The 26,018-nt window shown below is 47.5% G+C and overlaps 1 protein-coding gene and 12 non-coding genes across 13 annotated transcripts; all 13 read right to left on the bottom strand.

Moving 5' to 3' along the window:
• Positions 1 to 2,904: 2,904 nt before the first annotated feature.
• On the bottom strand, positions 2,905 to 2,986 carry TRNAS-AGA (transfer RNA serine (anticodon AGA)). Its single transcript has one exon. It is a non-coding gene; the product is annotated as a tRNA-Ser (tRNA).
• A 4,163-nt stretch (positions 2,987 to 7,149) lies between these two features.
• On the bottom strand, positions 7,150 to 7,231 carry TRNAS-AGA (transfer RNA serine (anticodon AGA)). Its single transcript has one exon. It is a non-coding gene; the product is annotated as a tRNA-Ser (tRNA).
• Positions 7,232 to 7,301: 70 nt separating this feature from the next.
• On the bottom strand, positions 7,302 to 7,383 carry TRNAS-AGA (transfer RNA serine (anticodon AGA)). The gene has a single exon. It is a non-coding gene; the product is annotated as a tRNA-Ser (tRNA).
• A 70-nt stretch (positions 7,384 to 7,453) lies between these two features.
• Positions 7,454 to 7,535, bottom strand: TRNAS-AGA (transfer RNA serine (anticodon AGA)). Its single transcript has one exon. It is a non-coding gene; the product is annotated as a tRNA-Ser (tRNA).
• Positions 7,536 to 7,605: 70 nt separating this feature from the next.
• TRNAS-AGA (transfer RNA serine (anticodon AGA)) lies at positions 7,606 to 7,687 on the bottom strand. The gene has a single exon. It is a non-coding gene; the product is annotated as a tRNA-Ser (tRNA).
• Positions 7,688 to 7,757: 70 nt separating this feature from the next.
• Positions 7,758 to 7,839, bottom strand: TRNAS-AGA (transfer RNA serine (anticodon AGA)). Its single transcript has one exon. It is a non-coding gene; the product is annotated as a tRNA-Ser (tRNA).
• Positions 7,840 to 7,909: 70 nt separating this feature from the next.
• On the bottom strand, positions 7,910 to 7,991 carry TRNAS-AGA (transfer RNA serine (anticodon AGA)). The gene has a single exon. It is a non-coding gene; the product is annotated as a tRNA-Ser (tRNA).
• A 1,771-nt stretch (positions 7,992 to 9,762) lies between these two features.
• Positions 9,763 to 17,095, bottom strand: LOC146200680 (uncharacterized). The gene is made up of 2 exons (XM_084592417.1): positions 17,059 to 17,095; positions 9,763 to 12,887 (listed from the first exon to the last, which is right to left on the bottom strand). The coding sequence occupies exons 1-2, from the start codon at positions 17,093 to 17,095 to the stop codon at positions 11,575 to 11,577; spliced, it is 1,350 nt and encodes a 449-aa protein (XP_084448543.1). The 3' UTR covers positions 9,763 to 11,574.
• Positions 12,929 to 13,010, bottom strand: TRNAS-AGA (transfer RNA serine (anticodon AGA)). The gene has a single exon. It is a non-coding gene; the product is annotated as a tRNA-Ser (tRNA).
• A 953-nt stretch (positions 17,096 to 18,048) lies between the features above and the next one.
• Positions 18,049 to 18,130, bottom strand: TRNAS-AGA (transfer RNA serine (anticodon AGA)). Its single transcript has one exon. It is a non-coding gene; the product is annotated as a tRNA-Ser (tRNA).
• A 522-nt stretch (positions 18,131 to 18,652) lies between these two features.
• Positions 18,653 to 18,734, bottom strand: TRNAS-AGA (transfer RNA serine (anticodon AGA)). The gene has a single exon. It is a non-coding gene; the product is annotated as a tRNA-Ser (tRNA).
• A 5,799-nt stretch (positions 18,735 to 24,533) lies between these two features.
• Positions 24,534 to 24,615, bottom strand: TRNAS-AGA (transfer RNA serine (anticodon AGA)). The gene has a single exon. It is a non-coding gene; the product is annotated as a tRNA-Ser (tRNA).
• A 70-nt stretch (positions 24,616 to 24,685) lies between these two features.
• On the bottom strand, positions 24,686 to 24,767 carry TRNAS-AGA (transfer RNA serine (anticodon AGA)). Its single transcript has one exon. It is a non-coding gene; the product is annotated as a tRNA-Ser (tRNA).
• Positions 24,768 to 26,018: the final 1,251 nt, after the last annotated feature.

The following is a 26,018-nucleotide window of genomic DNA, read 5'->3' as shown; positions in this document are numbered from 1 at the left end:
GGCTCGTTTGGTAGTTGAATTCTTGATTGGAGGAGGGTCTGAGCTCTTTCTTTTCTGACAGAACTTGTAAAGGCCATCAAGAACTGTGCTTTGAAAATCTCCCAATCCTTGAAAGAAGTCTCGTGATTTTCAAACCAAATTCGGGCATGTCCTTGAAGAACAAAGTAGACCTGCCTGAGTTTCGCAGCGTCGTTCCAACCATTGAAATCTGCCACACGGTCGAAAAGGTCCATCCAATCTCCCGCATCTTCGTCCGGTCGTCCATGGAAGCAGGGGGGCTCACGGGGTTGGACGAAAACAACCGGTGCTGTAGGCTGGGCCATTGTCAGTGTTGATGCCTTCCGAGACCGAATGGGGTCAGGCAGCAGACCGTGTTCGGGTTGTAGGCCTTGAAGTCGGCGGCTGGCTCGGTGACCTGTAGGCTGGTCTTCCAGGGCGACAGGAACACGGCTTGGGTCTTTGCTTGAAGGATCAAAGGCAGCACCTCCACCAGATGTCACGTAGTGGTGACGAGGTCGACGACACAAATTAAGAGTGGGTGACCGCACTAAAGAAACTCTTTATTTGGGCTGACTTGCGCCCGCAAAAGAACTAAGCAACTCGGCGGCGGCGATAGAAACAAACGCGCTCGTCGATCGTCGAACAAAGAATGCTCGTCACACTCGGCAACGCTCAATTTAAAGGCTGCACAGAAGAATCTAGATAACGTCGCAAACAGCTACCAGCACGGGCTGGAACATTGTGGAAAGACAAGCGAGTGGCCGGAACCTTCGAGACAGATCTCGGTGCGTCTTGCGCTACAACAAAACTGATAAAGGTGTGACTCGCGACATCGAGCAGTAACAAACAAAAATTACGGAACTGATACGCGGTCCGGAATCAGAGTGATAAGCCTGTATGCCGGCGGCTGTTAAAAAACAACAAATACTGTTTTGAAGGTTTCGCGGCAATATTCCATTCGCTTATTAACTGGCATAACACTTCAGTGCTCTTGTCTCTGAATCCGCGTGTGCTGGTTTTGTCTCGAGCATTCAGTACACAGTTAAAATCGCCCAGCAATACTTCCTGCCTTTCCGTATTTAACTGCTGCATAACATTCTCGAAAAACACTGTTCTTTCCTCCACACAGTTAGGAGCGTACACACAAATAATGCGCCACTCAACACCACTGTATACACAATCAGCCACTACACACCGTCCAGAAGAGCATGAGGAGTAGCCCTTTACAACCAGACCAGGCAGCTTTTTGACGAACAATACACACCCGGCCGATGTCCCAACTGCGTGGCTAACAATGGCATAAAATCTAGCCGTGAAACGTCGCACCATGCTCCCGGTCTCTTCCTCCCCATCAACCTTAGTTTCTTGCACGGCAAGCACGTCAATATCGTGGTCAGTTAAGAGCCGGTGCACCTGGCTCTGCTTCTTTTTGCCTGCCAATCCCCTGACATTTAACGTGGCTACTCTTAAGGTGGTTTCGGGCGCCATTTTCATCGAGGGTGAAGAGACCGAAAGCATGGTGCTTACCTTTCCCGTCTAGCGCGTTGCTAGACGCCGTCGTTGGATCCATCCCCGTCCGGTGCGAGCGGCTGACCCGGCAGCGGGGGCACTTTATCCGCTGCCCGTCTCTCTGATGATATGTTTGGCCGCGGACGAAGCGTGGACCGCCGGGATTGCCCCGTTTTTGCTGGTGGCTCGTCGACGCTGGGGGCTGACGCCTGGTTACCTTCGGGTTCGGACTGTGTGTGGGATCGCTTGGCTGGGGCTGGGACGCCTGGCTTACGAACACCGCTGGTGTCCGACTGCTCCTCCCCATTATCCTGTTCCACACCGTTTGCCGGCTGAAGTGACGTGCCTTCCTCATTGCTAGGGAGCTCAGGTGCAGAGTCCGCTTTCCCCACATCCCTCGCAGCATTGCCGCTTTCTGCCGAGTCCACCGACGAATCAGTCTCCCGTGTCTGCGTTCGCACCTCTCCGGCACCCTTCGCCGCCTCCTCCGCCTCGACCACGTCCATGGTGAGCTCCGCCGACCGTTCCGCAGTTCCATGTCCCGCGGCCGAAGCATACGAAAGCACACAGGCAGCCTCGTCATGTCCGTAGCGTCTACACTTTGGACAACGCGGTACCTTACATTCACGTCGAACGTGACCGGTACCGCGGCAGCGCAGGCACTGCATCGCTCGCCCAGGCACCACGACAAGGGCTAGCTCTCCGGCAACTCGCAGCTGGTGAGGTAAGTCGTCGACCTTAATGCCGGGTTTCAATTTCAGGAGCACAGTCCTCGTGGTGGACCCCTTCTCCTTGACGCATTGAACTCTCCACCTTTCCCGGGTCACCTCGGTCACATTCCCAAACGCAGCAAAAGCCGTCCGGATGTCGTCGTCTGCCACACCGTGCAACATCCAGTGAAGTCGCAGCTTCACCTGTTGGTCTTCGGGATCAATAATAAGGCAACGGCGTCCCTTAACATCGAGTTCCTTGAAAGCCGCCAATTTCTTCATTGCTTCTGTGCTGCTAAACGTGACCGCCCAAACATGGCTGATCTGATACGCCCCCAACGCCACAACGTCGGGGAGCGCACCAGCCTTGACCAGGGCGTCGCGGAAATCCTCGACCCTGTATGGCCTGACTCGCACATCGCCGTGCAAAAAAAAGCGTGTTAAAAACAACGCGTACGGTGGGCAAAGTTGGCAGAATAATCTGATACTCGGTATCATCCATGTCGTCGAGCCTGTTTCCGCGGCTGGAAAGGGCCGCTATCGCCGCTCCGCTGGAGCACATGATTCTGCGACCGTTCACTACGGTGGCCGGAAGTAGAATGCGGCCACGACTGCCACGTGAATGAGTATAATGAGCTGCTGCTCTAAATCGATGCGGGAAGGACTAAAACTAAACAAAAGCGAGCGCAGTAGACAGGATTCGAACCTGTGCGGGGAGACCCCAATGGATTTCTAGTCCATCGCCTTAACCACTCGGCCACGACTGCTACTTTTTTTTTTTTTTTGCTGACATGGTATTTATTATACAAAAAGGGTTATGTACACAGACTATTTACAATTCATTCAGCCATTGCTGAGATGCACATCAGAAGACAACTTTTTAAAAGGCAGGCAAAAATAAGCACCGTGTCACCAGCGGAAACCAATCAGGTAGAAAGTCATTTTCATCATAAGTGTCCTTCAGTTGCAGCATCATTCTGCTAAAATGGAGTCTAGGTGGAACAACAGGTTCAGCGTTCCGATCCGACATGCGTGTCTTCCACAAGCTATGAAGTCCAATAAGGAAAAACATGTCATATGGTTCGTAATCAGATTGTGTAACAGCAAGATACCGCACACTGTACGAATTTACAACAAAGTCTTTCTTTAGAGTTCTTTGCAGCACATCCCAAAAAAGAATTGCGTCTTTGCAATTATGAAACAGTGCTCAATAGTTTCGGGCACATCACACAGACGGCAGTTTACAGAAGATACAAAAATATTTTTTCTATGGAGCCATGTGTTAACAGGTAGAGCTTCGGTGTGTAATTTAAAGAAAAATGTTTTCGTGCAAGAAGAAATCTGCATTTTGCGCACCCTTTTTAACACATCATGACCCTTAAAGCCAAAGTATAAAGAACGATACAGTGGTGGCGGAAAAAGCATTGCTACCAAATCCTTGTATAGTATCTTGCGCGAAACAGAATATAAGTACTCATTCGAGAATCGTACTGTCAAAAACCTCACCGAAGCATAAACTTCCTGCATAAATCCTAGTAACTGCGGGGGATCAGTAAAATCTGAAGAAACCACTAAGTCGGGAAGCAGATTCATGAAATTAACTTGTAGGAATGCTCTAATAATCGGATGTGAACAATCACGAAAAAAGAAGAAACGGGCAACTAACTGCCTTACATACAGATGCACTAACCCGAGCCCCCCTGCACAAACAGGTCTGAATAGGTTATCACGCCGAATCGGTTCAAAATTGGATGACCATATAAGCGTCGCAAATATTCGGTGAAAGCGCTGGATGTAATGCCTAGCACAGTGGAGGACCTGAAGCACATAATAAAGTTTTGTCGCCAAAAACATGTTGCAGGCCTGAGCCCGACCGAATATTGAAAGCCGATAGGGGACAAATGTATTAGCATAACGCTGCACTACTGGAACGCGCTCTTTCCAGTAATTTGAACTTGACTTAAATGCATGCAGTGGAACGCCTAGATATTTAGGTGGCACACATGACCATTCAATTCCTGCATATAGGGGTGGTGTTGAGCCCCACGAACCAAACCAAAGGCCGGAACTCTTGGAGTGATTCATCTGAGCACCAGAAACAACGCCAAATTCTTGTATGCTGGATATAACTTTTTCTATGCTTGATTTGTCAGTGCAGAAAAACGCAAGATCATCCGCATATGCAAGCACTTTAACCTCATTTCCAAGGAGAGGGAAGCCATGGATACTACTGTTATGTAAAACACTCTGACAAAGTGGTTCCAAGTAAAGAGCAAAAAGCAGTGGAGACATCGGACAGCCTTGCTTCGCAGAAGAGTTGATTGGTATGGGGTTTGATAGGTGGCCATTTACAATTAGGCGAGTCGAACAATTTCTATCGCAAAGTTGCACCCCCTTCAGTACTACAGAACCAACGTTCGCTCGTTCCAGAAGAGAAAACAGGAAAGAATGACGAACTCGATCAAATGCTTTTGCGAGGTCGACCTGAAGTAAAGCAACCTGATCGTGAGATCAGGAGCATGATTCGAGGACTGTGCGCGCAATATGTACATTACTTTGTATGGCTCGGCCCCTCAAGCCGCACGTCTGGTGAGGGCCAATGAGAACCGACATTGCGAACTGTAGGCGATTTGATAAAATTTTGGCGAAAATCTTGTAACCCACATTTGCCAGTGTGATTGGTCTATAGCCTTCTACTGAGCGTAATTTTTCTTCATCAGTATTCTTTGGAATTAGGACTGTGTGGCAGTTTGTAAAAGTCTCGGGAAGGGCTTCTAGATCAAAACTTATCGCGAAGACATCTAGCAGGATAGGAATAGGAACAGTTTTAAAAGCTTTGTAAAATTCAGAGGAAATGCCATCAGGACCAGGCGTTTTTGAGAGAGGTAATTGATCAATTGCCACTTCTACCTCTTGCTGCGTGAAGGAGCTACTAATTACAAAACAATCATCTTCTGATAAAGGGCTCACCAGGGATGTGAAACGCGAGATGTTAGAATTTCTTACAGGAGGAGTGGCACTAAACAACATCGAGTAATAATCCACGAATGCGGACGTAACCTCATTCGTACTCGTAACCAATGTGCCATTACGCATAATTCCCGGAATCAGCTTTGCAGTCGCATGATGACGTTCATCAAGCAAAGCTTGCCGCGTCGGCCGTTCGCAGTGCAAAGCACGCTTGACACGAGGTCGAATTAAGGCACCCCTGTATCGTTCCGCATCATGCCTTTGTAACCGACTTTTGACACTAGCAATTTCGTCCGTATATGATCCAGGGGATTCACATTCTAGCTCATACAGGTTACACAAGTTTTTGTTAAGTGTCTCCTCCTGATGCTTTCTGTAGAAAGATATAATTGAGCCAAGTTCAATTGCTATCGCACGTACTTCCTGCTTGAACATTTCCCAAGCGGCGAACAATGGTAGATTTCTGGAAAAACATGATTGGAGCTGTGAGCGCACACGAATGATAAATTCTTGATCATTTACCACCGATGAGTTTAACTTCCAAAGTTCCCAGTGCGGCCTAAACTTTGAATGGTCATTGCCGCCGAGCCGGGCTACTACCATGCTATGATCAGAAAACGAAACCGGTATAGTTTCGCAAACAAGCCAGCGGGAAACTAATGTACAAGATGCATAGATCCGGTCTAGACGAGCATGAGAATGCCCCTGAATGTGGGTGAATGATCTAAAAGCACAGCAGGGTGCCCCTGTATCAACCAGTCCCGCATCTTCTGTAACACGGAACAAAAGTTCCCCACTCCTGTCACTGCGTGCGTCTGGACTAGAACGATCTATGGGGTTGCAAACACAGTTGAAGTCACCCATTAGCACAAGATGTCGGTCACAGTCAAGTAAGCTGGCTATGTGTTCAAAAAAACTTATGCGCTGTGTCACAGTATTAAAAGCATAAACATTAATTATCCGCCATGGCTTCCTAAAGAGTAGAAGATCGCAACATAGCAACCGACCCTCGGCGTCGATATTATAATTTAGGCCAGTACAAGGCAGCGTCTTTCGCAGAAACAGAAAACAACCTGCCGACAAGCCCACAGCATGCGCAACAATGACATTAAAATCTGCCAAAAAGGGCTGTAACGCCCTCTCGGTTTTCTCCTCTCTCTCTATCTTCGTCTCTTGGACTGCCACAATATCTAGACGCCTGCTGTGCAAAAGTCGGCGAAGTTGCATCTGTTTCTGGCGAGACCTAAGACCCAGTACATTGAGAGTTGCAAGCACTATCTCTTCAGAGACCGCCATGGTGACAGCACATAGTTTTGTCTACAATTCCATTTGCCTCTCGGAAGACGGCGAATCCGCCTCCGAACCACCGCCAGGCCTCCTCGACCGCGAACACCGGCACTTCCCTTTGTGCTTCGACGCTCGACCGCGACGACGATGCTTGTTGCCAGCTTGATCGTCCTCCTCACTGGACTAGGAGGCACATGATGCACGGCGTTTCAAGACCGGCTCGTCGGCAGCCGCGAGCCCGTCAGCCACAGGAACTTGGCTCTGGTCTGGTCATTGTTGCACAGCAACGGCCACAGGGGTCGCAATATCCGCGGTGACATCCGCTGGGTGTTCGGGAACGATTGGTGGATCGTCTGCGGTTGGCTCCTTGTCCGAAGCTTGACACGACATCTCGTCCAAGGCCTGAGACGCTGAGTTTTTCTCATTACCCTCGGACGCATGAGCAGTATTTTGTTCCTCAGTGTTCTGTGGAGTAGCACTTGAGGACTCGGCCACAACGCCGACAGGAAGGTCGCCAGACACATCAATTATCTCAGACGCGTCCATGATGTGCTCCCGTAATGCTTCGTCAGGAGGCCGTGCTCGGTGCCGAAGCTTGTCCGCGTATGTAACCACACACTCCTCTGCTGTGCGGCCGAAACGCCGGGAAGGACTAAAACTAAACTAAAGCGTGCGCAGTCGACAGGATTCGAACCTGTGCGGGAAGACCCCAATGGATTTCTAGTCCATCGCCTTAACCACTCGGCCACGACTGCCACGTGAGTGTGTATAATGAGCTTCTGCTCTAAATCGATGCGGGAAGGACTAAAACTAAACTAAAGCATGCGCAGTCGACAGGATTCGAACCTGTGCGGGAAGACCCCAATGTATTTCTAGTCCATCGCCTTAACCACTCGGCCACGACTGCCACATGACTGAGTATAATGAGCTTCTGCTCTAAATCGATGCGGGAAGGACTAAAACTAAACTAAAGCATGCGCAGTCGACAGGATTCGAACCTGTGCGGGAAGACCCCAATGTATTTCTAGTCCATCGCCTTAACCACTCGGCCACGACTGCCACATGACTGAGTATAATGAGCTTCTGCTCTAAATCGATGCGGGAAGGACTAAAACTAAACTAAAGCATGCGCAGTCGACAGGATTCGAACCTGTGCGGGAAGACCCCAATGTATTTCTAGTCCATCGCCTTAACCACTCGGCCACGACTGCCACATGACTGAGTATAATGAGCTTCTGCTCTAAATCGATGCGGGAAGGACTAAAACTAAACTAAAGCATGCGCAGTCGACAGGATTCGAACCTGTGCGGGGAGACCCCAATGGATTTCTAGTCCATCGCCTTAACCACTCGGCCAGGACTGCCACATGACTGAGTATAATGAGCTTCTGCTCTAAATCGATGCGGGAAGGACTAAAACTAAACTAAAGCATGCGCAGTCGACAGGATTCGAACCTGTGCGGGGAGACCCCAATGGATTTCTAGTCCATCGCCTTAACCACTCGGCCACGACTACTTTTTTTTTTTCTTTATTTCCTGGCTTTGGTTCATACCATTTCACAAGAACACAATACGAATAACACAAAACAAAGTACATATTGGAAGGTCATCATCAGCCAATGTCAGGCTGGCTTCGTCTCAGTACATTAAAACTCCCGCAACGACAGCAAAGGCTCTACCCTTGAGAGCCATTCGGGAGGTTCAGCAGCCACTTTCTGTATGGCAATAAACCAATTCACACTTTCTCGAAAGTATATTCTAGCGGGTCGAGCATCCCTGTCGGAGTGATAGCCCGCCATTCTGGAGCGCCATATAGAGTGGAGGCCCATGAGCATGATTAAATCATACGGAACGCCATCTTCATTATCAATGCCTAAATACCGGATGCCGTGGGAGTCTAGTGGAAATTCTTTCTTTATCGTACGTTGCAAAACATCCCAGAAATAAACCCCTTCCCAACAATGCAAAAAAACATGGTCTATTGTTTCCGGCTGCTTGCAGATTAAACAGTGCGCCCCCCACGGTAAAAAAAAATCCCTTTCCTCCAAAAACTTCTTTACTGATAATGTTCCGGTGTGTAATTTAAAGAAAAATGTCTTAGCTCCTGGCGACACCTGCATTTTCTTTACTCTCTTCAAGACATCTCTGCCCGGACCTCCACTGTATAAGGTTCTGTACAAGGGTTGTGGCAAAACAATGTCACATAAATCGCGATACAGCTTTTTTCGTTTTACAGTGGACAAATATTCATTAGAAAAACGCACTGAAAGAAATCTTACACTAGCGACGACCTCCCTGTAATAACCAAAAATCCCACCCGTAGCTTCTTCGGTGGAGACAACAAACTCCGGCAGTAGGCGCCGTAGCCAAACTTGGCAGACGGTGCGTAAGAAAGGGTCCGAAGCATCCCGAAAAAACAAAACCCGGTTGACCACCTGCCGTAAAAACAGATGGCCGAGTCCCAAACCGCCGTCTTTTACCCGACGGAACAAATTCGTCCTGCTGCAGCGTTCCCATTTACCTGCCCAAACAAAAACGGCGAAAATCCTGTGTAACTTCTGTACGTTTACGCGCGAACAACTCAAAACTTGCATTGCGTACCAAAGTTTGCTGATAAAAAAAAGATTGCATACAGTAGCTCTGGCAAAAATCGACATGTTGGCGCCTTTCCACTTCTCGGCTCTCTCCCGTAGTTCGGTCATTTGCCCTTTCCAATAATGCTCGCTTTCGCGATAGGCATCCAGCTCGACGCCCAAGTACTTGGTCGGTATGTCTGTCCACGTAACATTGGCAAAGCGATCTGGTTTCGACGGCCACTGTCCATGCCAGAGCCCAAGGCACTTGGCCCAGTTCACCCCGCTACCGGTAACTTGAGAGAACTCACGGATACATTTGACAGCCTCGGTGATACTCTCCTGGTCAACCGTAAAAATAACGATGTCGTCTGCATACGCGAGCAGCTTCACTTCGGCTGCTTGTAACCTAAACGCACTAATGTTGACATTATTCATAAGTTTCATGCACAATGTTTCAATATAAATGCAAAACAAAAGAGGGCTGAGGGGACAGCCCTGTCGCACCGAACGCTGCAGTCGAATGGGGGCTCCCAGACTCTTATTAATAATCACTCTCGTCGTGCAGTTACGGTACGCCAGGGCCACACCCTTACATATAACTGAACCAACATTCACATGTTCTAAAAGGGAAAACAAAATTTCGTGATCGACGCAGTCGAATGCTTTTTCGAGGTCGATCTGAAGCATGGCGACCCGACCATCCCAGTCACCACAACACTCAAGGACACTTCGCGCCTTTTGAATGTTGGTCACTATTGACCTCCCTTTTATCCCACACGTTTGGTGTGGTCCTACTATATCCTTAATAACCGTTCGCAACCTTCGGGCCAAAACCTTCATAAAAATTTTATATTCAACGTTTGTAAGTGCTATGGGTCTGTAAGATGTTACCAGGCGTAATTTGTCTATTTCATCAGTTTTAGGAATGAGTACGGTGTGGGATGACCCATATGACGGAGGCAGGGCATTTACTGTGTAGGCATCGTTATAAATTGCGTTCAAAATAGGTGTGATTTCGTACTTAAATTCTTTGTAAAAACCCGCGCTGAACCCATCCGGTCCCGGCGATTTACCGGCATTTAAACTGTCAATAGCGTGCTCCACTTCTGTTTCAGTTATCTTTAGTTCTAATCTCTCTTTCACTTCATCGTCCAGACGCGGTATCGTCGCCAGAAACTTATTCTTAAAAGTGATAGCGTCTACCATGTGGGATGCGAAGAGGGTTTGGTAATAGGCGTTGAACGCTGCTTTGATGTGGTCGTTGTCCGCCGCCAAGATACCGCCCCAATCTATTTGGTCGATGTGGTTCCGTTGAGCATTTGCTTTTTCGAACCCCAGCGCTCGTTTTGATGGCGCCTCCCCTGCAGCTGTGTCTTCTGCCCTTGCCCTCACTAACGCACCTCGATAACGATCTTCGTCTATCAATTCTAGTTTTTGCTTTGTTTTCCGTATATCTTCAATCCATTTCTCCGGCGCTCGAGCATCCTGTTTAAGCAACGTACGGAGCAGTGTCCTTAACTCCGTCTCTTTCTGTTTTTCCTCGAACCGTATACAGGTTGCCCTCTCTATTGCTTTAATTTTTATAGTTTCTTTACACAGCTCCCACTGTTGCCAAAGGTGCATATTTTTACTTGGGTTTATTTTTTCAATTTCTTCTTTTACTATGCGGGTAAAATGTTCATCCTGCAAGAGTTTATTATTGAATTTCCACATTTCCCACGAAAAAGAATTCCCTCTCTTTACCCATCCAAAAGAACATTTAACTAAACAATGGTCTGAAAACGATACCGGCTCTACTTCATAACTATTGCATTCAGGTAAGATGTCGAGGGATGCATAAATGCGGTCCAGCCTTGCATGGCTCGAACCCTGGAAGTGCGTGAGCTTTAAGGTGCGGGCTCCCTCGAGACACTCTGCCACATCCTCGAGGTTACACTCCTCAACAATTCGCGATAGCACTTCAGTGCTTGCGTCTCGGTATGGCCGCCGGCTTGTCTTGTCTCGCGCACTAAGGACGCAATTAAAATCACCTAGGACGATCAGTTGTCTATCGGTGCAGATCCGCTGCTGGATGCCTTGGAAAAACTGCGCCCTTTCATCTGCTACATTAGGCGCGTAGAGACAGACAATCCGCCAATCCGTGCTATTCAGCGAAAAATCTAGAAGTGCACACCGGCCCGACTCACAAGAAAAATGACCAAGCACTTCAAGCCCCGGCAACTTCTTCACAAAAAGAACACAGCCAGCCGATGTGCCTACAGCGTGGCTAACCACAGCAAAAAACCTAGGCGTGAAACGTTGCACCATGCTCTCGGTCTCTTCCTCACCGTCAACTTTCGTCTCCTGCACAGCTAATACATCAATATCATGCTCCGTTAAAAGTCGGTACACCTGGCCTTGTTTTCTCTTTCCTGCCAGACCTCTAACATTTAGCGTGGCGACCTTCAACGGTGATGCAGGAGCCATTTTTTAAATAAGAAGAGACCGAAAGCACGGTGCTTACCTCTCGCGCCTAGCACAAGGCTAGACGCCTCCGTCGCTGCTGGCGCCGTCCTCCTCGGGCTTCTGGCCGTGCTCGAGAGGCGCCGTGTCGCCGGCCCACCTCTCGCTCGCAAGGTTTGGGCGAAGCTTCAACGTGGCCCTCCTTGTTTGAGGCGCCTTTGCTGGTGGTTCCTCGGAAGTGGGCATTGCCTCCTTGTCGTCGCCGGTGCTGGTGTCGGCATGTGGGCGTTTCCCGGGGGTAGCGGCCGTGGTCGTCCGACCACCGCAGTTGTGCCGGTGAACCTCGCTCACTTCCTTTGCTTCTGCGTCCTTGGGAGCCGGCAGGCTCTCCGCGTCCGCTGAGGTCTCCTCGCTTGGCTGTGGCAAATTCACCGTAGCTGGCGCGAGCTCTGGCTTATCGGCAAGGGGGGCGTCGCCACTCGGAGTCACCGAGGTGCCCTGCGACACGGGAACCTTGTCCAGCACGTCGGCACCCTTTGCTGCTTCCTCAGCCTCGGCGACGTCCATCAGCTCCCTGTTGTCGTCCTTCGCACCGAGCCCGGTCGCTGACGCGTAGGTGCGGACGCAGTCCTCGTCCGCGTGTCCATAGCGCCTGCACTTGGAGCACCTGGGCACCTTGCAGTCACGGCGAACGTGGCCTGCGCCGTGACACCGCAGGCACTGCATCGGCCGCCCGGGAACCACCACGAGAGCCAACTCGCCGGCGACGCGAAGCTGGTGGGGCAGGTCGTCCACCTTCATACCTGGCTTCAACTTGAGCAGCACTGTTCTCGTGGTGGATCCCTTTTCCTTCATTCCAACGACGCGCCAACGCTCCCGCGTCACCTCGGTCACGTTTCCGAACGCCGCGAAAGCAGTCCGGATGTCCTCGTCTTGGACACCGTGTAGCATCCAGTGCAGGCGTAGCTTCACCTGCTGGTCTTCAGGGTCGAATATGAGGCAGCGGCGTCCCTTGACTTCCAGCTCCTTTAAGGCGGCCAGCTTCTTCGCGGCTTCCGTGCTGTTCATGGTTACCGCCCACACATGGTTGATTTGGTACGCCCCCAACGCCACGACGTCGGGGAGCGCACCGACGTTAGCGAGGGCATCCCTGAAGTCCTCGACCCTGTAGGGCCTCATACGCACGTCGCCGTGCAAAAACATCGTGTTTAACACAACACGTCCGGTGGGCAGGGTAGGCAAAACGATCTCGTAGTCCTTGTCTTCTTCGGCGCTAAGCCTGTTTCCGTGGCCAGCAACGGCCGCTATCGCCGCTCCGACGGAGCTCGTGATTCTGCGACCGTTCGCTATCGCGGCCACGACTACCACGTGACTGAGTATAATGAGCTTCTGCTCTAAATCGATGCGGAAAGGACTAAAACTAAACAAAAGCTTGCGCAGTCGACAGGATTCGAACCTGTGCGGGGAGACCCCAATGGATTTCTAGTCCATCGCCTTAACCACTCGGCCACGACTGCCTTTTTTTTTCTTTGAAGTTTGAAGTTTGAAGTTTATTGTATTTCAAAGGTTAACAAAACATGAATACAGAAGGAGGTCCCAAAGTCAAGGACTGCGGACTTTAACACAAATACACCGCACTGGAACTCAGAACAACAGGAACAAAGGAATAATATATGTACACAAAGCTAGTTCGCGTTGCCTAACACCCACTGAGGGGCAGGCATTGTCATGTTAAAATTCCTTGAGCACCGTCAAAGGTTCCAGCTTTGACAGCCACTCAGGAGCACATGGTTGCAATTTAAGCACGTCGAGCCATCGCTGCAAACTTTCACGGAAATACATGCGGGCTGGCCGTGCATCTGGATCGCAGTGATAACCAGCCATTCGTGCGCGCCATATACTGTGGAGGCACATGAACATAACCTGGTCTAACGGGATATCATCGTGGTTATCCAATGGCAAATACCTAATGCCATGGGAATCAAGGGGCAACTGTTTTTTTATTGTCCTTTGCAGAACATCCCACAAATATACCCCCTCCCAGCAATGCTAAAACACGTGATCTATTGTCTCTGGCTGTTTGCATATGAGACATTGGGCCCCCCACGGTAGGAACATACCCTTTTCCTCCATAAATGATTTTACACACAAAGTAACGGTATGTAGCATAAAGAAAAACGTTTTAGCTCCCGTAGCAACTTGCATTTTCTTTACGCGTTTTAATACATTCCTTCCTGTGCCTCCAAACTATAAAGCTCTGTACAAGGGCACCGGGAACACCCCTTCACAAACATCCTTGTATAATGTTCTCCTGTTAACATTACTTAAATACTCTTTCGAAAAACGTGCGCTTAAGAATTTCACGCTCACAACAATTTCCCTAAAGAATCCAAAAATAGAACCTGGCATGAGTATAAACTACGTAATCAGGCAACGCTCGACCAAGTCTTTGTTGACACACTGTGCGCAGGAATGGATCGCTGGCATCCCTAAAAAACATAAACCGGTTGACAATCTGTCGCACAAACAAATGACCCAGACCAAGCCCCCCACGCTTCACCTGCCGGAACAAATTTGTCCGACTGCACCTCTCCCAACTCGAGGCCCAAACAAACACCGCAACAACTGGATGCAATTTTTGCACATTTACACGGGAGCAATGCAACACTTGCATTACATACCATAACTTACTAATTAAACAGTTTGCAAACTGCGGCTCTTACAAATATTGATAATTGAGCGCTTTTCCATTTCTCCACTTTTTCACGGGTTTCTTTGACCTGCTCTAGCCAGTATGGCTCGCTTTCCTTGTAAAATTCCAAGGGCACACCCAAGTACTTTGCAGGCGTTGTAACCCACGACACATTAGCGAAAGTGTCGGGGGTCAGCTGCCATTCTCCGTGCCAAAATCCCAGGCACTTACCTGAGTTAACTTGACTCCCTGTGACTTTGCTAAAATGTTTTACCACATCCACTGTCCTCTTTATACTCTCCTTATTTATACAAAAAACCGCAACATCGTCTGCGTAAGCCAGTAATTTGACTTCTCACTCCTGCAGTCGAAAAACCATCAATGTAATTGTTTTTTAGAATGCTTAAACACAATGTTTCAATATAGATGCCGAACAAAAGAGGGCTGAGGGGGCAACCTTGGCCCACCGAACGTCGTACGTTGATGGGGGCCCCCAGTGACTTATTGACAATTAATCTCGTAGTGCAGTTACGGTACGCCAAGGCCACTCCCTCTCGAATAACAGAGCCGACATTAACATAATCTAATGTACTGAACAGAATAGTATGTGACACAATCAAAAGCTTTCTCCAAGTCCAACTGCAGTAACGCAACACATGCATGAGTTGCATCGCAGCATTCGAGCACACTTCTCGCTTTGTGAATGTTCTGAAAGATAGATCGCCCTTTGATATCGCACGTTTGGTGAGGACCCACTAGTTCGCATATGACCGTTTGTAGTCTGCCAGCAAGCACCTTCATATAAATCTTGTAATCAATGTTTGTCACAGCAATGGGCCTGTAAGACGACAACTGCCTAAGCTTATCTGGTTGGTCAGTTTTCGGAATAATACTGTGTGCGACGATCCGAAAGACGCGGGCAGTGTCTTAAGTTCATACGCTTCATTAAATAAGGCACACAACAAACGAGATAGCTGTTCCTTGAACGCTTTATAAAAAGCCGCACTCCGGCCCGGGTGATTTCCCTGGGTTTAACTTTTCTATTGCCTGCTGCACTTCTTTTTCGCTTATTGGCCGCTCCAGTCTTTCTTTTTGTTCGTCATCAATTTTTGGCATCGCGTCAAGAAAGGATTCTTTAAAACGGTCCAAATAAACCTCTCGGGACGGAAATAGATCTTCATAATACTCCCGGAAAGCTTTCGCGATTCCTTCGTTATCCGTTTCTGTGCGTCCTGCCCAATCTACCTCTGCCACGTGATTTCGCCTTGCATTTGGTTTTTCTATTCCCAACGATCTTTTTGTCGGCGTCTCATCCATGGCCAATTTTTCCGCTCTCGCACGCACCAGTGCTCCGCGATAACGGTCTTCGTCATGCAGTTGAAGTCTTTGTTTTATTTTTCTAACGTCGTCCATGTATAACCCTGGCGTGTTACACTCCAGGGCTAACAATTTATCTAGCAAAGATCTTAAATGCATTTCATTTTGTTTTTCTTGAAACCGTATGCAGCTGGCCTTTTCTATAGCTTTGATTTTAATTTGTTTCTTACACAGTTCCCATTCTTGACCCAGTTCGTGGGTGTCCTCCTGACAAATGTTATCAATTTCTTCTTCTACTAGTCTGGTGAATTGCTCGTCATTCAGCAGTTTATTATTTAACTTCCACAATTCCCAATTAAAACCGCTACCTCCCTTTCTTGTTCCAATTGCACACTGAACCATGCAGTGATCTGAGTACGTTACCGCCAAAACATAATAATCCTGGCATTTTGGAGCCAGTTCTGCGGACACATAAATTCTGTCAAAGCGGGCGTGGCTAGCACCCTGAAAATGCGTATACTGAACCCGTCGCTCGCTCGTGAGACACTCTGCAACGTCTTCCAGTGCAAACTCGTCAATCAAGCGCGAAAGTACCTCTGTGCTACGATCCCTAAATGTACGATGGCTAGTTTTGTCACCGGAGCTCAGTACACAATTGAAATCTCCCAGAAAGACAAGTTGCTTATCCGTGTTTAAATACTCTTCAACAAAATCAAACAAAGCAGCCCTCTCATCAACTACCGTAGGTGCATATATAAAAACAGCACGCCACTCAGCCGAGCAAAAACTAAAATCGAGGACCACACCCCGACCCGACGGAAAAGAAGCATGCGACTGCACTACAAGACCCGGCAACTTCTTCACAAACAGGACGCATCCAACAGAAGTACCGACTGCATGACTGACAGCTGCGTAAAACCGCGACGTGAAACGTTGCACCATGCTCTCGGTCTCTTGTTCACCCTCGACTTTTGTCTCTTGAACTCCAAGTATATCGATGTCATTTTCATTTAAAAGGCGCAGGACTTGGCTCTGCTTCCTTTTCTCTGCTAGACCTCTCACGTTAAGGGTCGCAACCTTTAGTGACAGTACATAAGCCATTTTCTTAGAGTGAAAAGAGGCCAAGAGCATGGTGCTTACCTTTCACTCTCGAAAGCGTCTAGCATGGCGCTAGACGCTTTCGTTGACGCCAGAGCCATGAGGTTGGACTGGCAGACCTTGTGACAGGGGCGGCTTTTCGGCAGCTCTCCTGTCCGTCGAGACATTCGGTCTTGGTTTGAAGGTCGCCCGCCTCCCTATTGGCGTTTTTATCGGCGGCTCGTCGTTGCTAGCTGCCTCTGCCTTGTTTGTCTCACTGGTGCTCTCGTCGTGGGCACACTTCGCAGGGCCTTGGGCGTTGTTCGCTCGGGCGTTGTTCGCTCGGCCGCTGCTCTTTTCGAGGGTTTCCTGTCTGCCCGCAGACTCCGGAAGTTCAATTTTTGAGCTCTCGGCATCGCTCACCCTTTCTTCCTCTGACGGTCCGTTGTTTGGTAGTGTGACTTCCTTGTCTTGCCTACCGAGTATCTCGTCACCACCCCCCGTGGGCACTAACATGCCTGTCGTTGCTGCTAACTTTTCAGCTTCTCCGACTCCTTTTGCGGCCTCTTCTGTCTCTGCGACATCCATTTGGTGCTCCGTCATGTCCGCCCTCGCTGTTTGGTGCAGTAGCCACTGCATACGTTCGCACACAATCTTCCTCGGAGTGGCCAAAACGCTTACACGTCGAACAACGCGGAATCTTACATTCCCGGCGCACATGCCCGGTCCCGCGGCAGCGCAGGCACTGCATTGGCCGCCCAGGCACCACAACAAGGGTCAACTCCCCTGCTACTCTTATCTGGTGAGGCAGGTCTTCTATCTTCATCCCAGGCTTCAACTTCAGAAGCACGGTTCTTGTTGTTGAGCCCTTTTCGTGAACGCCCTGGACTCGCCACCGCTCACGGGTTACTTCGGTCACCTCACCGAAAGCCGCAAAAGCAGTTCGGATATCCTCATCCGCCACGCCATGCAACATCCAGTGGAGCCGTAGCTTCACCTGTTGATCCTCCGGGTCAATGACGATACACCGTCGGCTTTTCACTTGAAGCTCCTTGAAGGCTAGCAGCCGCTTAGTTGCTTCAGTGCTGCTCAATGTCACCGCCCAGACATGGTTTATTTGGTAAGCCCCCAAGGCCCCCACGTCTGGGAGCGTACCAGTCTTGGCCAGGGCGTCCCGGATATCTTCAACCCTAAAGGGTCGCACTCGTACGTCGCCGTGCAAAAAAACTGTGTTGAAAACAACGCGTCCGGTGGGCAGATGCGGCAAAATGATCTGTTATTCCTTGTTTTCGTTTCCATCAAGCCTGTTACCGCGGCCAGCCTGGGCCGCAATCGCAGCTCCTCGGGAGCCTATGACACGCTCGGTGGCCGGAAGCAGAATCCACTCGGCCACGACTGCCACATGACTGAGTATAATGAGCTTCTGCTCTAAATCGATGCGGGAAGGACTAAAACTAAACAAAAGCGTGCGCAGTCGACAGGATTCGAACCTGTGCGGGGAGACCCCAATGGATTTCTAGTCCATCGCCTTAACCACTCGGCCACGACTGCCTTTTTTTTTCTTTATTGCCTGTTTTGAGTTCGCAATCAATTCAAAAAAAGTCCACAATAATGGTAAAACTCGCAACAACCAGACTTCGGCTGTCACGAAAGGTTTAAATCGCTATCCAAGAAACTAAGATTGAAAGCGAAGAGCTAACTGATCGTATGGCGTCGTCCTTTTCTTCTTTGTATGGCGTACGCGTCTGCCATTCCGTCGGCGCGTCGGGTGGCTGCGTTTTATTTATTCGTAAAAGTTTAGGCATCAACGTTGCTTCCGTTGTGGCTTCCCAATGCGGTCGCCTTCTTGTTGTTGACTTTTCGTTTTCGAATTATAGTTATCGTGTTGTCTGTGTTTACGCTCCGAACGCGGTGAGCGAGCGCAAAACATTTTTCGAAAGACTCGAAATGCATCTTAAGTGCGACAAGGTAGTAATATTGAGTGGCAAAGACTCGGCCACGACTGCCACGTCAGTGAGTATAATGAGCTTCTGCTCTAAATCGATGCAAGAACTAACACTAAACAAAAGCGTGCGCAGCCGACAGGATTCGAACCTGTGCGGGAAGACCCCAATGGATTTCTAGTCCATCGCCTTAACCACTCGGCCACGACTGCCACTTTTTTTTTCTTTACTGCCGACTTTGACATTTGAAAGTGAAATCAGAAATGCAGTGCATAAAACGCGTAAGCCAGGCTTCGGCAAACACGGATAAAAATTCTCTCAGCGACGCCAAAACGTCAAGCAAGGTAATCTATTCTGGTGGATCAGGGAGTGCTCGGTAACACTCTCTTGGTGAAACGACACTTTCAACAAAATGCTTGCGAACAGGACGCACGACAAGATCTGCATGTTAAAATTGCATCCTCGTTTTCCATATTGAGTGCAGGCCCACAAGCATAATCAAATCATATGGTATATCCTGTGATGTTTCTATCGGAAAGAACCTTATTCCATATGGATCGAGTGGTAACTGTTTCTTAAGCGTGCGCTGTAAAACATCCCAGTGAAATATTGGGTGCCAGCAGTCAAGAAAAACACGCTCTATTGTTTCAGGTTTTTTGCATAAAAAACAATTGCTATAGTCCAGGGTACGAAGATGCCTTTGCTATCAAGCCATGTCTTAACGGGTAGCGTGTTAGTGTGCAATTTAAAGAAAAAAGTTTTGACTGAAGATATTACCGGCATTCTTTTAACTCTTTTAAGGACGTCTTGTCCGGAGCCTCCACGGTATGGCAAACGGTACAAAGGCTGGGGAAGCATGTTGTCAGTGAGGTCTCTATAGAGTTTCTTCTTGGTGACATTGCACAGATATTCATGAGAGAAACGCACATTTAACAACATATAAGCAAGCATAACTTCACGCAGATATACAGTCACGGCATCGCACATATTTTGACATGACGACACCACAAACCCTGGAAGGAGTCTGCTGAGCCTGACTTGAATCACTGTCCGGAGAAATGGATTGTTTTGGTCGCCTAGATAAATAAAGCGCGATACAACCTGGCGCATGAATAAATGCACAAGCCCTAGTCCTCCCTTCTTGGCAGGAAGGAAAAGATTGGTTCGACTTGTTCTCTCCCATGTCGAAGCCCAAATAAACACAGCAAAAACACAATGAATTTTTTGTACACTGATCCTCATGGCACCCAACACATTCATTACATACCAGATCTTAGATACAAGGAAGAGATTGCAGATTGTGGCTCGGGAAAACATCGACAATTGCCTTCCTTGCCGTACGCGTCAGCCTTTTCTTTTGCAGACAACGCTTGGCTAGCCCAATATGACTCTGGGTCGCGATAGGCATCAAGCGGTACACCAAGATAACGTTTTGGAACAGATACCCAATTGAGCCGACAAAAATTGTCCGACGTGGCTTCCCAGTCTCCATGCCAAAAGCCATGACTCTTTTCCCAGTTTATCTGGGCCCCGGTGCACTCACAAAAGTGTTGTACAACAGTTGTGGCATGCTGAATACTGCCTCTGTCGGAGCAAAAAGTGGCGATATCATCGGCGTAAGCCAAGATTTTAACATGGGCCGCCTGCAGTCTATAACCTGTTATAAGTTGGCTATTTGCAATGGCCAAACAGAGTGGCTCGAGGTACACAGCGAACAGCAAGGGTGACAGCGGACATCCTTGCCTCACGGACGACAAAACTGGCACGCTGCCAGTGAGTTCTCTGTTTACTATGACTCGCGTTGAGCAGTTCGTGTAGGCCATTCTCACTCCCTCGTTTATAGCAGTACCGACGTTCGAATGCTCCAAAACGCATAGCAGAACCTCGTGCGATACACGGTCGAACGCCTTCGCCAGGTCGAGCTGCATCATAGCCACGCGGTCACCAAATGCATCGCAACACTCAAGAATACTCCGAGCAACATGGACATTAGTTGCTATACTTCTGCCTTTTATGCCACAAGTCTGGTGCGGTACAACTAAAGTTGTTATCACTGACTGCAAGCGTTTGGACAGAGCTTTCATAAAAATCTTGTAGTCTACGTTGGTAAGAGTGATCGGACGATAGGACCCTACCAACAAACGTTTGTCCGCATCATCCCTCTTTGGTATGAGCACAATGTGCGAAGTTGTAAAAGACAAGGGCACTCTTTTTATTTCGTAAGCTTCATCCAGAACCTTATGCAACATGCAGGCTGCCTTCGTTCTGAAAACTTTGTAAAAAGCCGCTCCTAGACCGTCAGGCCCGGGTGTTTTACCTAGGGCGAGGGCGTCGATTGCGCATTCTATTTCGCCCTCAGTAATTGGCTGCTCCAGTTGCTTCTTGACCGTTTCATCGAGACGTGGCATAAGCGAAAGGAATTTCTGGAATCCGTCTTGTGCCTCGCGTGAGCAACTAAACAGATCCTTAAAATGATCGGCAACCACTTTCTTGATAACGGTGTTATCCGATGTGATTGCGTTCCCGGTTGATAACTGGCGTATTTCTTTCTGACATGCATATCTTTTTTCGTCAGATAGCGCTCGCTTAGTTGGCGATTCTCCTGCCCAGAGCTTCTCTGATCTAGCGCGTACAATCGCCGCTTTGTATTTTTTCGCATCCACACCTTCCAGCTGGCTTTTAACTTCCCTTATTTCTTTCGTGTAATTACCTGGCTGAATGTTTTCCATGCTTATCAAGAACTCCAGTTCTTGCTGGAGTTTTGTTTCGTTCTCTCTTTGCTGGTATGCTATGAGGCTGCTTCTTTCGACGGCTTTCATTTTAACTCGCTGTTTAATAGATAGATAGATGGATTTATTGAAAGGAAAAGGCAGAGAGGTTGGCCCGAATAATTCAAATCTGGCCTGCTACTCTGCACTGGGGAAGGGGAAGGAGAGAAGAAAGAAGGTCATGATGGGTGATGATGTGGGAGAAGCCATATGAAATATATATATACAGACACAGCAGCTTGCTTTAAATTCCTCCCAGTCGACTGCAAAACAGGGGGGCTGCATTTCAAGTAACTTTTCGAATTCTTCCGTTACTGCGTTAACGAAGACCTCATCCTCCAACAGCCTCACATTTAATTTCCATAGGTCCCAGTTGAATCGAATATTCCTCTGTCTTTCCCGAAACGTTGCCATCACCAAGCAATGATCACTAAACTGGACGGGCTTGACTTCGTAGGCAGTACATAAGGATACCAACTCATGTGATGCATATATTCTGTCTAGTCTCGCGTGACTTTCACGTTCGAAATGAGTGTACTGCGGACGATTTTCACCGGTCAGCACGCTTTCTATGTCTTCGAGATTGCATTCATGTACCATTGCATTTAGCACCTCTGCACTTTTGTCTCGGACACGTGCACACTTAGCGCGATCCCAAGCTGAGCACACGTAGTTGAAATCTCCCAACAGTACTATCACTCTGTCACAGTGTATGTAAGCATCAAAACGCTCAAAGAAGTATCGACTCTCTGTTTCAACATTCGGTGCATAGGCACAAATGACACGGAAAGACAGACCAGAATAGGTGAAATCAACGACTAAAAGGCGCCCACTTTGACAAGAAAACACTGATTCCACAGAAATCTTAATGTTATTGCGTATGAATAGGGCACAACCACCTGATCCACCATCTGCATGACATACACATACATGAACCTGCATACGGAAATTGGACACCATCCGATCAGTCGCTTCTTCGTTTTCAATTTTTGTCTCCTGGACGGCAACTACATGTAGGTCATTGTCAAGAACGCGACTAATACCTCTGTCACACGAGCAGATTTAATGTCATTCGAATCGAATGTCACTCGATGCATCGAATGTCATTCGGTTTCTTTCGGTGCTACACGGTAAAATATAATATTCGCAAATGGTAGCAATTACGATCAGCTACAAAAAATGCTGCACTTAAGGAGCATCAGTGCGCATAAAAGGCGTTTGAAATCACTGTGTAACATTTTAAAGCTGATCAAAACATTTCTGTACGATAATTCAAGCGAAAAACATTACTTTTGGCTGTGCTGTAGCACGTTAGCCATAAAAAACCAAGCTAAGTATCGAGTCACCCAGAAATCCGAAATATGTAAACAAACAATATGGCTGAACACAGCGGAGTGCGGATACACAGTGCGGAGACGCACGGATACACGTAGAGCATGCAAATGGCGTCCAAACTGTGAGGCGCTCAGTCAAAACTTTAAATAGTTCCCAGATAAACATACGGGGAGATGCGGTTACCAAAGGACACAGAGCCCAAAATGATCGTGAGTCGCTGCCATTACTGGGCCACTGCTGTGACCGAGAGTAATGCCGTTCCGCGAGAGTTTGCAGTGCTAATAATTTTACACCTAAATTAACAGGTTTTAAAACAAAAATTTAGAAATATAATTTTTAAATTTCAATGTGCGCAGAATATGTTGTTGCGTTACTTGTTTCTACAGCGTATCTGGCGTCAAGAGTACACATTCGGTTCGAGATCGAATGCGAATGAGTTCCCCAAACTCATTCGATGAAGAATGTCATTCGAACCTAATGACATTAAATTTTCTCGTGTAGCATGGGAATAATGACATTAGATGCTAATTTCATTCGATACGAATGACATTAAATTTGCTCGTGTGACAGGGGTATTATACCCCTGTTACGTTTAGAGTGGCTACCCGTAACGATGTTTCAAGAATGCTTGCCATGGCTACAGAATTTTATTCTATAATTTCATAGTAATGGACGTCTTCTCAAGCTGTCAAGGATTTTATGCGTGATGTTTTGTGTTTCTTTGTGCCTCCATTAGTTTCGTATTCGCGACGTTTTTCAATACTATTTTTTCTCATTTAATTACAGACTTTGGTAACCGCTTTATATATATATATATATATATATATATATATATATATATATATATATATATATATATATATTTATTTATTTATTTATTTTTTCTAGGCTGAAGTGTGTTTCGCATATTTACTTTAAAGTTATATTTTTTGCGAATTGGCTAATCCTTAATGCACAATTTTTATATTTCTGTTCTCTCTTCTTTTCCAGTTTCTGGCTACCCACGGACATTTTCTTCTCTGCTTCCTTCTTTCCTGGACTTCTTTATCTTTTTGTTATTTTCTTTTGCTTTTTCTTTCTTTCTTCATCCTTTTTCCATTTCATACATCTATCTATATTGTAACTAGGCAGTTGTGATCTTTGTTTCCTTTTGTATCTTTAACGTACAGTCCTTGTCAAAAGTATACGGCCCAGGGGTTTTTCTTCTAAGCCCCGTAACGGGGCTCGCACCACAACTCTGTCGTTCCAAATGTCATAGATGACAAAACTCGTCCTTATTCTGCTCTAGATTACTTTCATATTCCAGTATTGCTACCAGGAGCCGCGTTACAGGGCTTAGAAGCGAAACCCTTGGGCCGTATATTTTTGACAAAGACTGTACATTTTTTACATATTTATGATTTTTTTTTCATCTAAATTATTTTTTTATTTTGGGCGTTTAGCTCCTTTTCTTTTATCTTAAATTGGATTAAGCCTGGCAAAGCTTTGCTGGTCCGGGCTCCCTCTCTCTTTCTTTTACATTTTTTTTCGTCATTTTCTGAGAGGAATAATAAAAGGTAAAAAAAAAGGTATACCCATCACAATGAAACATGCTTCTCGTTTGATACATTTGCGATACCGTGAGAACCGCATGCTTCCCAACCAAAATTCTGCCTTGGATTTAAAAGGAACGTAAACGCCTTTTTCCGGCATCCGTTCAAATACTAATTTTTACAGTGTTTCAGCCATTGTTGTCACCAATATCCCCCCCAACCCTTTTACGACCCTGACAGGAAAAAACTACGGTGGCGGCTTGCCCGTCTGCCGAGCATCGGCGGGATTGCTCGGACGCGGCTTGAGGGGTGAGTGAGTATAATGAGCTTCTGCTTTAAATCGATGCAAGAAGGACTAAAACTAAACAAAAGCGTGCGCAGTCGACAGGATTCGGACCTGTGCGGGGAGACCCCAATGTATTTCTAGTCCATCGCCTTAACCACTCGGCCACGACTGCCACGTGACTGAGTATAATGAGCTTCTGCTCTAAATCAATGCAAGAAGGACTGAAACTAAACAAAAGCGTGCGCAGTCGACAGGATTCGGACCTGTGCGGGGAGACCCCAATGGATTTCTAGTCCATCGCCTTAACCACTCGGCCACGACTGCCTTTTTTTTTTTTTTTTTTTCTTTATTACCGACTTGGCAACTACAAAGAACGATGAAAAGTCGCATGGAATTAAAAACACAAGTCACTTTCTTACAGGTTTCTTGTGATAAAATGGATTAGGTGACATGAGCTTGTCCAAGACTGGCAGCCAATCCGGGGGTTCAGATTGCCCTCCGAAAACATCACGCGTGTACATTACACTTTCAACAAAGTATTGATGGGCTGGGTGTACGACAACATGCTCATGCCGAACATCCATCCGCGTTCTCCATATGCTGTGCATACACAAGACCATCAATAAATCACTGGGCACTTCTCCTGGCTGGGCGCATGGAAGGTAGCGTATGCCAAACGGCGTTATTGGTAAGTCCTTTTTAATAGTGCGCTGCAGCACGTCCCACAAAAAAACCGCATCGTGGCAATCAAGGAAAATATGCTCTATGGTTTCCAGCTTTTTGCAAATTAAACAGTCAGCAGACCAAGGCACGAAAAGGCCTTTGCTTTCCAGCCATGGCTTCACCGGAAGAGTGCCGGTATGCAATTGAAAAAAGAAAGATTTAGCGGACGATCTGATGGGCATTCTTTTCACTCTCTTCAACACGTCCCGCTCCGGACTCAAAGCATATACAGCGCGATAAAGAGGCACAGGTAAAAAGGTTTCCAATAAATCTTTGTACAGCCTTTTCCGCGTAACAGTACACATATACTCATTTGAAAATCTCGCCTTCACTATTTGGAAGGACGCGACAACTTCGCGAAGAAAAGCACTTAGAGCCACTGTCCCTGTAGACATAGTCGAAACTACATATTCCGGCAGTGAATCACGCAATCGCACTTGGATTACCGTTCTAAGAAAAACATCGCTTTGTTCGCGCAAAAAAAAGAACCTGGTTACAATCTGCTTTAAGTATAAATGTGACAATCCCAGTCCACCATTATGCACCGTATGAAACAAATTACATCGACTGGTACGCTCCCATGTTGAAGCCCACACAAACGTGGCAAATACCCTATGCAGTTTTTGAACAGAGATTCTTGACATAGATAACACTTGCAGCATGTAAAAAAGTTTTGCAACTAGGAACATATTGCAAACGGTAGCTCTTGCGAACATAGAAAAGTTATGTCCTCCCCATTTGTTTGTTTGGGTTTTCACTTGCTCAACTTTACCGGCCCAACATTCCTTACTTTCACGGTAATGCTTTAGTGGCACACCAAGGTAATTTCCTGGCGTTATTGTCCATTGCATA

The sequence above is a fragment of the Amblyomma maculatum genome, chromosome 2 (genome assembly GCF_055883805.1).
Source record: "Amblyomma maculatum isolate TAMU_Amacu chromosome 2, ASM5588380v1, whole genome shotgun sequence".
Classification (NCBI taxonomy): domain Eukaryota; kingdom Metazoa; phylum Arthropoda; class Arachnida; order Ixodida; family Ixodidae; genus Amblyomma; species Amblyomma maculatum.
The sequence above is the reverse complement of the archived record's forward strand: the minus strand, read 5'-3'. Positions and strand labels throughout refer to the sequence as shown.

Bases quoted from the DNA above. Each gene is read 5' to 3' on its own strand.
- LOC146200680 (XM_084592417.1), bottom strand. From the start codon at position 17,095: ATGTTAGTGCCCACGGGGGGTGGTGACGAGATACTCG. The intron at 12,888-17,058 runs GTAGGCAAGACA...GCATCGATTTAG, and splicing joins GGGTGGTGACGAGATACTCG to AGCAGAAGCTCATTATACTC.